Source organism: Gavialis gangeticus, unplaced genomic scaffold (genome assembly GCF_001723915.1).
Source record: "Gavialis gangeticus isolate Ggan-Ray unplaced genomic scaffold, GavGan_comp1, whole genome shotgun sequence".
In the NCBI taxonomy this organism is placed as follows: Eukaryota; Metazoa; Chordata; order Crocodylia; family Gavialidae; genus Gavialis; species Gavialis gangeticus.
In genome coordinates, this window is record NW_017729032.1 from 4,354,056 (window position 1) to 4,366,461 (window position 12,406).

Sequence of the window (12,406 nt, forward strand, 5' to 3'; positions counted from 1 at the left end):
ACACACATATATAAATATATATAATATATATATATACACACATACACACACACACACACATATATATAAGCAGCGTTTCAGTTTAATCATGGAAAAATGTGGATTTGGGGTAACTTTTTTAAATCTAAAAATTGGGGATTTGTTTTTAGTAGAGAAAACCAGGATCCCTGGTGTTTAGAAACTCTACAGCAGAGCAAGAAGCAGCAAAGCATTGTTAGGGAGAATGCTTTCCTTCCTATACTGAAGTTTCTAGCTCAAGGTAGGAAGAAGACAGTGACTCTTCTTGTGATGTAGTACCATTGTCTCACAGTGCTAAAACATTTGAAGATGTTAAAGGTGCCAAACACCTTAGCCTATGCTACATCCAGATCTAACACTCATTTGCTTGGCCCATAACTAGTTTTCAGGCCAGAGATTTGTTCACGAGTAATGCTACTTACCAGTAAGAGGGCAATGTATATAAAAAAGACTGAAGCCAAAATCAGAAGGACAACAGACCAGAGAAACCAGAAGCCTAAATTTCCATAGTTATACCTAAAAAACAAGAAAATCTTGTAAATTTGGTGAAATTATGAAGTATTACATTTAACTAGGTAGAGTTCAATATGAAAAAACACCCTTTCCATCCCCTCCAGTCAGCCCTCAAAAAGAAATACAACCAAATATCTTCTAGTGGGAAGAACTGTTGGACTTACAGGAATCCCATTTCCATGTGCAACCAAAGCACTTTCAAATAACAAGATAGAGATAAAAAGTTGTCCTGTCCTGTACAGCTGTAACTAGAGGTAGTAAAAACAGACCAAGACCCAACGTGCCAGGCGCTGTACAAACAAAGATCCCTGCCCCAGATTGCTTACAGCAGGGGTGGGCAATTATTTCAGGCGGAGAACTGCTTACTGAGTTTTGGCAAGCCATTGAGGGCTGCATGACAGGCAGCCAGGGGCAGATGAATATTAATTTTCTAAATTTTTTAGGGGGCCCGCAGGCCAGATAGAATGGCCGGCAGACCACATCCGGCCCACGGGATGCATTTTGCCCACCCCTGGCTTACAGTCTAATGATACAAAAAACCATATGGGTACAGATAGATGGGAGAGTACAAAGAAGCAATGGGATGGCAGAGCAGTTGTCAAGTGACTATGGGCATCCCAGCCAGAAAGGGTGTTGGGGGGGAGGTTGAAGGAGCAGAAAGCATCATTTCTGCAGATGTGTATAAGGGGCTCGTCCACCCATGAGACAAAGCAATACAAACAGTATCGTGGGTGATCAAAGATAGGAGCTGATAACAGAGAATGGGGAAAAACACACTGGGTGGGGATAAGCTGTGCATGAAAGTGAAGACAAGCAGCTTCTATTTCATACAACAGAAAAGAGGGAGCCAGCAGGAAGATTTAAAGAGAGGGGTGGCCTGGTCACAGCAAAGGGTTAGAAGAGAGATCCCAACAGTGCTGCAAATGGATTTTCAGCAGGGCACAGCTCCATCTTTGGGGTACCAGGCACGGCACCACAACTGCAGCAGAAGCCAGCTGTTCTTCCAAATGGTCCAGGAACTTGGCCCTGGTGGCTGGATGAGATTGTTTTTTCCCATGGTGAAGCTAGTCCATGCCTCAGTCAGCTCCAAGTCTGAGTGGGGAAAGGCACAAGGACCTTCTGTTTATTTGAAAAGGAAACACATGACAAGCGGATGAGCTAAATAAGCTACAAATGTCCAGGTGAGGGGTGAGAAGGGGGTTTCCTTGCAGGTACTGACCCAAAGGCGTAGATGAGTGACAGTCATTTAACCCATAACCCTGGAGTTCACTTAATTCTGATTGGCTCTAGGTACCTGATTTTCATCATCACTACATGTATACTGCAGAGTGCAAGGATTTGCATAATCATCATCTGATTATTTCTCAATACTTGTACCATGAATATGCAAATCTCCCTATGCTGGTTGGCTGTGGTAATCCCACTGCTCTGCTGTGCTCGACAGTCAAAAGGACAAATCCTAAATTGCCAGCTCAGCTCTTTAATAGATGAAGCGGAAACATGTCAAGACAAAGGAGAAGGGGTAGAAGAGAGTCTTTCGGTCCCTTTCACTCCTTCATACCCCTTCCCCTACTAGCTAGCAGGTCTCCTGGGCCCAGAGCAATTGCGATGCTTGACTATTTGCATGCAATAGGATGGATGCTGTCATGGTTAGGGCACTAGGCTGGGACTCAGCACATCTGGACTCCATTCCTGGCTCCATCAGAGACCTCCTAAGCAAGTCACTCATTACATCTTGGGTCCTCCATTGCCCAATGGAGATGAGGTTTCCTGGCAGTTTGGGCAGGAAGCTTTTCAGGGCTGGGACTACCTCTCACTACGTGCATACAACACCAGGTAGAATGGGACCCTGAAAATTAAAGTGCTTCAGATACTGGTATAACACAAATCACAATTTCCACTGGGAGGGGGGAACCACCCAGTTCAGCTTGGAAACCATGGAAGATATAAAAGATATTCACAGGTGAGGAGTCTGACAGAGCCACAGGCAGAGGAAGAATACATGGTAGTGAGGAAAGAGAAGGAAGGATCAGTGGGATTAGGCTGGGGATAGTTAATTGACTGTCCCCGGCATAATTGAGTAGTGTTAGACATCTACATTCAGTTAATTGAGAAGCACATTGGACAGATCATTTTGGCCTCCAGAGGGATCTTATTTCTGTTTCATTTATAATTCATGACCCAGATTTTCTCCCTTGAGGACCTGACATTAGTTTCCTGCATCCCCATGCGTACCTCTGTGCTGTAGCCAAGCAAAGCCGAGATGCTCAGCCCACCTAAAAAATCAGGCCCCTTCCTAAACACGGCATTAGGAGTCTGCCTCACACACCATGTACGAACAATATTGCCCTTTATAGCATTTCAGTCTAACCAGCACCACCACAGCCCACTGACGATACATCTGGGTAGCCTGGCAAGAGCAGCACACGATGCTAAAAACCACCACAGCTTTTGGCTTTGTAGCTTGATTCCTGAAAAAAAACCCTTGGCCTTGTGCCGCAGAACGCAGTCACCCTGAGAGACGGTCATTAAGCCAGAAACAGCTGGACCCTTGAGGCATCCTCAGAATAACATGCAATACTCAATCCCTTCCAAAGGCCCTGGGTACATTAAATAACTAATCCTCACAGTTGGAAGGGAGAAGGAAGAACAAGCCTCCATTTACAGATAGGGAAGCTGATGCATATGTTGGCTAAGGGTCAAACATGCCAACCCTCTCCCAGGAAATGCTGCGTTCTCAGCTCCCTCTAAAGACACCTCATTTGGGCCAGGCCCAAAGTGACTCATCCCAGGTCACATAGGAAGTTACACAGCAGAGACCAGACCTCAGGCATTCCTGACAGGCAGCTTCATGCTCTCTGCCCATTAGCCTGTGCTCCCTGATCTCAGACAAGTAGCTATAGAAAACCTCATTTAAAAGGGCAGCACCATGGCACTTACCAGTCAAAGTTGTTGTAGTCATTCTTCGCTTCCCCCCACATGTACAAAAAGACCAAGGAAAGGCAGAATGCTCCAATGAGAACTGGGAAAAACACACACTCCCGCTGGGGAGAGAAAGAGAGGCCAGGTGGTTAAACCTTACCTATGCAGCAACAGGCAGCGCACGCTGCAGGCGTATGCAAACCCCCGTTGGCTCCCCAGGTGAGAGAGGGACACGGCTGTGTTGAGTCCGCTCATCCATCTCTGAAAACATCCCCCACAGTGCACTCGTCAGTGCTTTTCCTAAGAGCAGCTTAGATCACTCAAGCAACTGGGACCTCTGCTGACTTCCCCCAAGATCCCATCGTTGGAATGTCCTCCTCAGATTTAACCTATTTGTTTCTTTCCTTTGCATAGCCTCTTTACTGGGAGATATAACACGTGCTCTGGCAGAGTTTCTTGTTCAGCTTGGGCAGACAATGACCCCTGTGACTCTTTCCTGCTGTCACACTTGGAACTAGCTGGATCGTGGTCAACACTTAGGCAGACCAGTCATGGCCCGGGACCTCCACCGTGCTAAGCCCTGTACGACCGAGAACAAGAAGACAGCTTCTGTTCCAAGTATGGTAGGGCCCTTTCATGGTGCCATGCTATCCTATCCTGTGCAAATATGTCTACAGCAAACCGAGCAGCTGGGACCAAATTCTAGCCTATCCCCTCTCTATCCCAACCCTAGCAGGATCAGTGAATGTAAATCATTAGCCCCCTAGTCCCCTCCAGAAGGAACTGTGGGGTGGGCTTGTCCCAGCAAGCAAATGAAAGCTTGCAATAGGGTTGGGCAAACATACCATTTTGCAGCAGCATTTTCCTGGCTCAACCTTCTTGCGCTGGTACCGCTTCCACCGGCAGCTGTAGAGCCCAGCCAGGCAGGAGATGAAAGGCTGGTGTTCATACCTCTGGAGCAAGTGCCGACGTACCACCTTCAGCTTGCCCAGCTTGAGCTGCTTGAAGTTGATGGTACTGTGGTCCATTGGAGAGGGCTTATCTCATCGTCTCTCTGAAAGAAGATCCAAGCTCTCAGGGGGCTTCCTGCCTCGCAGGGCAAGTCATATCACATAGTATCCACGGCTATGCCCTCAGATGGCTGCCCACGTGCCCACTCCCCTGCCCCTGAGACCTCCTCAGTGGTTCTTTAACAACTAATTTGCACCGAAAGTCAAACAACACACACTACCTGGCCTATATGAATGACTGCGTACAGCTTACTCATTGGTATATTTTTACTTTTTCCCACTCCCACAATGAAAATTGGTGAGGGAAAGTCTACTAAAACGGTGAAAGAATCATTTCCCCCCCAAAAATTATCTTTAAAAAAATTTCGATTTTTTTCATTACCAAAGTGAAAATCCTCATGAAAAATTTTGGGAAAAAAATGCAAACGGTTTTGCAGCTTTCTAAACATTTTGCAAATTAGCTTTGCTTTTATGTTTTGAGCCACTTTGAAGCAGCTTGAACAAGACCACAAAAAACTAAGCCCACAACCAAATTTTAATACTCCACAAAACCTTGATGCAGTAAGCCCATGCAACAGTTTGGAGCGTGGAAAAGGCCAATGCATGCAATAGGCAAGGATGCTGGAAATAGGAAGATAGGCCTGGAAAGAGCCTCCCAGGCCATAAAGTCCAGCCACAATATGTTAAAATTGGTTTGTGCTAGTGGAGAAAGGAGATAATAACTGTAGCCCTGTTCATGTGACAGACTTGTTGGTGCATACCTGCATATCTCCATGGATAAACATGGTCAACAGAGCAGGGGCTCTTTGTGCTTGTTTTCACTGTAACAACCTGTTTTAACTGAGCTTTACCATTTTGAATATAAGTTGGGTTTTGTGTGCACTAGCAGCCAGGTTACATAGCCAGGCCATTGTTTTCAATGAACGCAGCATCCTCAGAAAGAGATCCGTGCACAAATAGATGGGCTACAGGAAGCATGGATGCCTTTATGAACAAGCAGAACTTTGCGATTCGGGGTCTATAAAGAAATGTTATGAAACCATGGGAGGGCGATCAGTCCACGCTCCTATATCAGCATATAAAGCCCAAGTTATCTTTCAGATCTTATATGGCGCTGAAGTTTGGGATTATGCTGCTAGTAATGGTGCAGAACGAGTTTCTTAGGGATCTTCTAGCTCTTCCTCCCTCAACTCCTGCATCTTTTTTGAGATGAGAGACAGGAATGGATTCTATTTTAACTAATATTATTATTACAATAGCAGGATTTTGGTTTAAAATCCTGCCCCTTTTACCATCTCATCTGCTTAAATTATGCTACATAGAAGATATTCATAATCTCCCTCCTCCCCAGTCACCCTGGTTAGCTTTTCTTTCCTGCACTTTTGCACTTTCCGGGATGGGATACTATCTCAAAGATAATGAAAGATCTTTCTCCGCCCCCCATAGAAAAAGTTCATGTTTTCCAGAGGATTCAAGATATTGCCAGGCAGAATGGTTTTGCCGTGGCTAGGGCAACTTGCATTGCCCCTTCATATACTCTTTGGAAATTAGATCAGGGGGCAGAAAGGTATTTACAGTTGGATCTCAATGATAAACAGCACTCCTCTTTGACTAGACTCAGGATTGAACAGATGCCCACAGCTGTTTTGGCTGGATGTAGATTTTCCATCCCAAGGGATAAAAGATGTTGCCCAGCCTGTCTAGGAGCTTTGGAAGATACTATCCACTATCTATTAAAATATTCTTTATGTAATGACATAAGGAGAACCTATTTATTACCATGCTTGCAGAAATCGATACATTTCTCAAACAGAGAGAAATGAATCTGTCTTCTCCAGCAAACAACTCCCATCTCGCAATTTTTGCTTACAAGGCTGAGGCAATTAGAGTTAAATATCCTTTATTACTGATATGAGTGCCGCATTTTAACATTAGATTTGATTGTACTGTCTCAACTGTGGATCTATGTACAATAATATTAAAGATTCATGTCTTGATTTACTACTATATTTAGGTTAATAATGTTTTTATGTTGGCGGGCTCTATTCTTAGTATAATATTAGTAGCTTGGTTACTTTGTTCGAACTTATTTATATTCTGGGTGTATGCGTGCTATGTCATCTGCAGGAGCATGGCATTTAGCCAGAATCCTCAATAAACTGAAATACATTTTTTTTTAAATTGAGATTCAGGGGTTGTCGACACATACAAACAGAACAGCTTTCCCCATGGCAATATAATCAAATGGCGCAACCCTAATAATATAAAAAGTGCCATAAAGGTTCAGACCGACGGCCCATTTGGCTCTGTTTCCCACACTGACAAGCAGTTAGTATGAATGCAGTGCTACCGATAGGAAAACGTCTACGTGGATACAGCTATTTCAGTGTAGGAAGGAGAATGAATAGGATAGCACAGAGTCACAAAAAGAGGGCTGGCAGGGTCTTTAGGAGGTCCTTTAGTCCAGCCACCTGCTCAGGGCAGGATCACCCCTGGCTAAACCATCTCACCCAACTGTTCGTTTAACCTGCTCCTGCACGCTCCCAAAACCCACCACTCCAGTAGCCTGCTCCGATGCTGAGCCCCTCTCCTAGTGAGAAAGTTCCCCCTAATACCCAAGCTAAATTTCACTTGCTGCTCCACATGGTGCCTTTACGCCACTATGACAGCCTCCACCTTAAGAAATGTTTTGGTACGTCATTAAAAATCACCCCCCACCAACTAAAATAACTGGACCAGTGCAATTTTCAAGCATAAGCCAGGCTTTAGGCACCCGGAAAGATGAGGCCGCAGGACAGTGGCTCTCAATGTTTTTAGCCTCAAGGCTCCCTTCATAACTTTTACGAATTTAGCAGCACCCGAGCTGAGAGCCATTGTGCTACAATCAAGCTCGTGCCGGGTGAGGGCAGTGGGGACAGGACTTCACCCCATTATGCCCTGTTTTTTTCCTATTATCTGCCCCCTCCCAGCCCCTAGTCTGTACCTGGGGGGGACAAATGCTGCTCCACCAGGGGCTCGGATGCTGCGACTGAAGGCATGTGCACTTGGGGCCCTCCGACTGGCCCCAGGAGAACGGGAGGAGCAATGGGGTGAGGGAATCAGCTAAGCTGAAAAATGCAGCCCCACAGCCTCATATCTATCTCTCCAGCTGCCCACCCATCCACACAAGAACTGCCATTTACTGTGTCAGACCACGGCCACCAGATGCAAAGGAACCAGACAGATTAGCCGTATTCAAAAAGGGGTAGGGTATGTTCTTGGAGTAAAGGGGCATCAGTAGCTATTGAGCACAGGAGTTAGGGATGGAGAGCGAACTGGGGATGACCAGGGCTTTTTCTACTGTCCCTCTCGCACTTGCAGCTTCCAGCATTTAAGGTCTAGGAAGTTCTGGTTCAGAGGCTGCCTCCCTAACTCCTGTGCTCAACAGCCACTGATGCCCCTTTCCTCCAAGAACATACCCAACCCCTTTCTGAATACGGCTAAACTGTCCACTTCCATTGCATCTTGTGGCAAAGATTTTCATGCTTTAATGACACGCTGTATGGAAAAGCACTTCCTTTTGTTAGTTTTTAACTTACTACCTACTGGGTGCATCTACACCTGTCCTCCTGATTTAATACTTGCTAAAGCTAAAGCAAGTACTAAATGACTGCTCAGTCCCAGTGGTGCATGGGTCATTTCTGACCCTACTGCACAATAGCTCGTTGCTACCACACCGGAGCATTGGCATTACAGTTCATGCCCACCGATGCTATGTCGCCGTACCTCATCGCTACAGTGATGTAGTGTCTTGTGTAGATGCACCCACTGGTTATGGTGAAAGGTAGCAAATAATAAATCCCTGTTTATTTTCTCTGTGCCATTTGGTTTTTGTAAACCCTCGTCATGTCCCTTCTCAAGCGTCTCTATCTAAATTGAATAGGCCCGGCCTCTCTAGTGTCTTCTCCTATGGAAGTCCCTCCTTACCTCTGACCATCCTTGCTGCCATTCTCGGGACCTTCTCTAGTATCTTTTTTGAGGTGTGGGAACTGGGCTCCCAGCAAAGCACATTCAACACCCCTTTTGAAAGACTCATAGCACCCCAAGGTGCCACAACACCACAGTTGAGAGTCACTGACACAGGAGATCAACTAATAGGTTGAATGTTAAGCAAGCAACTTCAGGAATAATTCCAAATATGTGAACTGACTTCAGCAAAAGCAATGCCAATGGCACGGCACTGCAAACCGGTGACAGAATCGTTTTTGCACCAAGACGGTAATAAGAGCATAACGCAAGAAAACAGTCCTGCTGAAGTAACAAGAGGCGCCATTAAGAAGCGTCTCTCCAGAGCGCTGATGTAGCTGATAAAAGGTTTCCTGTTACATTGGATAGCTCGGTGTGTTACTCATGCCATATTACCTAGGCAGATCTGCACTCAGAAATGCAAGTCTCCTGTTCGTCTCCTGCAAGCTTCAGCCGTATTTCATCTATAAAATAGACCCATCATCATGATCATCATCATCATTAACACAGAAATGTGCAATTTACAGTCTCCCTCATTATGCAACCCCCCTGCAATGAACTGCTTGCAAGTGACCTAGAGACCAAAGTTTGCTGGCAGAAATTATCTGGTAGATTATTGGCAATAGTGTATCAGTTCAAAAACATCCGGTTGGGTTCATGGAAACTTTGCAACCAGTGAGAGATCAAATTTGTTAAAGACATTGCTTGTTACAAATAATTTGCCCAACTCTGCCTGAAGTCCTCTATGATAAACTAATCGCTGCAGCAGTGACAGGAATCCAAGCTGCCTGTGTCTCTATGTGTTGCAAGCAAAACTTGAAATAAAACAAATGTGTTATTACAGCATGATCAATGCCAAGCATCCAGAAATCAGAAGCCAGGCCACAGAAAACAGGAGACTGATTATTTAACTCACTCCATTTTTACAAATTAATAATGTTTTCATTCGTGTATGCTTGCCAGTGTTTGCGTTTAGTTTATACTCAGGTCATATAGTCAAGTTTTATTCTGCAAACACCAAGGGGACCTATACATGTGCCCGGGGGTGAGGATGGGCCCTTTTAATTAGAGCAGTTTTCCAACAGCCTCTCTAATTAAAACAGATCACCATCACGTGTATTAAGCCCTCCATGTGTTGAAATGGCCGCAGGGGTGCTTTAACTAAAGCTCATTTGACAAGCTTTAGCTAAAGCACCCCTGCAGCCAGTTTAAAATTCAGGGGGGCTTAATATACGTGACAGTGAGGCAACACTGGAGCATTCTAATTAGAACATGGAGCAGACTCAGTTAATCGAGTAAATCCTCATTAATCAAGTCAGCTCCAACATGTTCTAATTAGAATGAAAACCAGCACATCTATAGGCAGCCCAAAGCCAGAAATGATTGTTTTTCCACAAAAGCTGAGATGCTCAAGTAATCCTGTTTTCTCCAGAGTCTGTGGATTTAAGGCAGATGCCAAATATCACAGACAGCCCTGAACACCATGATTCATTCTTTACATAGTGCATGCAGTGCGCCAGGTGATTACAGACAGGTGTGACTTATCTCTACCCAGGAGACTGAAGTCAGCCTGTCCACAATGTTTTCACAGCATCTGATGAAGTAAGTTGCTGCCTAAGAAAGCTCTTCCCTCTGTGCAACAGTTAGTCTCTAAGGTGCTACCCTGCCCAGCTTTCTACCAATCCAGGGATATGGCAGTAGATGTAATGCTCTTATTCCATTCGCACAGCTTCTGTCATTGGCATTTTTCCATTAGGTGCCACTTCTTATTCCTGACTACTATGGAATTAGGTCATTTCTCAGGTTTAACTCAACCTTTACTTGGGGCCGGGACACATGGCACATACAAGTGTAACCTAGCCTTATCCTGTGATAAAAAGGAGCAGACACACAGCTTATAACCCTAAACCGATGTAGCTGATTCAAATGTGGTTACAGAGTTATCCCAGGGAAAACCAGGGGTAAATCTACACTGGTGTCAGTCACACCACTGTACTGTAGGTGTTGTGTGTCCATTTCTATCTTGGAATAACCTTTTCCTCAATGCAAGGAGACGATTCTCAGCTCTCTGCCGCCCAATAGTGAGACGATCTATAGTGCCTAGTGTGGAAGCCAGTCCAGGACAGTAGAGGTGTGATTTAAATTACATCAACAATAGCATATCGTGGGCATTTTTACACATGATCCGGGAGGCGTGGGGGGAGCGCTTTAATTAGTGAGCCATGCTTATTAAAAGCACCCAAGCATCACAGGTATCAGCATCCCCCTGCTAAAAAATGGCAATGGGGCACTTCGAACCAAAACTCATTGAATGAGCTTTAGTTCAAAGCACCCTGCCACCATTTTTCAGCACAGAGACGCTGATACACATGACACAGGAGTCTGCTGGAGTGCATTAATTTCTGCACTCCAGCAGACTCAATTCATCAAGTCTGCTCCAACATGCTGGATTTCCAGTGCATCGGAGCAGGCTCCCTACATGTGTATAGGAGCCTTGTGTGTCCATCGCCTTAGGGCCTGATCCTGAACCATCGAAACAAGTGGACATTTTGCTATGGGTGCAGGGTCAGATATTTAAACACAAGTGGCAACTTGCCTGATGAACACTGCTAAATTGAGCCTGTGCTTTCTGCATTCTCAAGGTAGTTCTACATCTACAAATCTGGGGAGCCTCATGAAGTCTCTGCAACCTACCCCTATGACTCTGGTGGGATGTTAGTCACATACTAGGAATTAGGCCTCAACTAAATATCACGTTGTTTAAGCAGCTGAAAACACGAATACTCAGGGTGCTCAGGCTCCAGGTGAGCAAACTACTTAAGTGCTTAATCTCTATGAGTTGGGTGGAAAGGAGCCCAAGTCTGTCTTGACAAATGACAACATAAGAACAGCCATACAGGCCAGACCAAAAGCTCCTCTAGCCCAACATCCTGTCTTGGAGACTGGCAAGCGGACAATGCTGGAGAACCCTCCATAAGTTTTACTAATATTAAAATCAAGTCCTCCCTACTGCTGCCTAACAGGCTTTTGTGCCTGGGCTGAGCAGTAGGGAATGAAGGGCTACCTCTCGGGGGTCTGACACTAGCTCCCCAGCCTATTGTTCACCTTCACAAGCCAGTATTCACGGGGTATGTGAGAGGCCCATCACACCACTAGATCATGTGCAGTCCCCTCTCAACCCTAAGATGTTGTTGCAGTTCATTGCTGCCTCCCGTGGCATGGCTCTTTCGCTATTTTTTCCTACTTTTTGGGTGCGGTTTTGATCTCTCCCTGCTGCAGACTCTACAGTCACTTCACAGCTTGTGTCCCTCAACCCGTGGTCTCTGTTTACCTGAGCGCTTCTCTTTCTTTGCCTGGAGACCTGGTTTTCCCTCCTAATGGCTCCCAATAGCTGTTGCCCAACGAACAAAGAACTTTCCTGCCACGCGGATTCCTATGAGAATGCCAGAGCGCGCCACGCTGGCTCGGCTGCAAGGATCAGTCCATTTCAAGGGGTTAATAAACCCTTTAAATGACTGAGTCTTGATCCGCATCAGGTGTAAACTTGGCATAGCTCTGCTACACCCCAACAGAGACATACCCTGGACAATTTGGTCCATTACATAAGTTGGGGGTGTGGGAGGGTGCTCACGTACACATAACCCACTCCCACATATTCCAAAGCAAATACATCTCGAACTAGCTACTTAACCTTAAGTAAAGGACAGGCGATATCATTACCCCTTTGTGGCAGTACTGTGCCAATTTGTGTTCTTACACGTTGGAGGAAGACCTGAGGCTGGGGCCTGGTGTTACTTGAACACCAGGATATAAAGAGGGTACAAAGTTGTGTTTCCCAGAACAAAGGAATCACTCAGCAGGAGACAGTTTCTTTGCTCATGATCCCAAAACTCTTCCCAACCAGTCCAAAGCTCTAACTTGGCCTTTTCTGGTTTTTC

At 45.5% G+C, this 12,406-nt stretch overlaps 1 protein-coding gene across 1 annotated transcript in view; it reads right to left on the reverse strand.

Annotated features, from left to right (window-relative positions):
- Positions 1-8,923, reverse strand: part of GDPD4 (glycerophosphodiester phosphodiesterase domain containing 4) — a 58,247-nt gene extending 49,324 nt beyond the window's left edge. The window contains exons 1-4 of the mRNA XM_019525612.1: positions 8,865-8,923; positions 4,299-4,507; positions 3,472-3,575; positions 441-534 (exon numbers count right to left, since the gene is read on the reverse strand). Coding sequence (XP_019381157.1) covers positions 441-534; positions 3,472-3,575; positions 4,299-4,481 — 381 coding nt within the window. The 5' untranslated portion in view covers positions 4,482-4,507; positions 8,865-8,923. The remainder of the gene's footprint in view (positions 1-440; positions 535-3,471; positions 3,576-4,298; positions 4,508-8,864) is intronic.
- Positions 8,924-12,406: the final 3,483 nt, after the last annotated feature.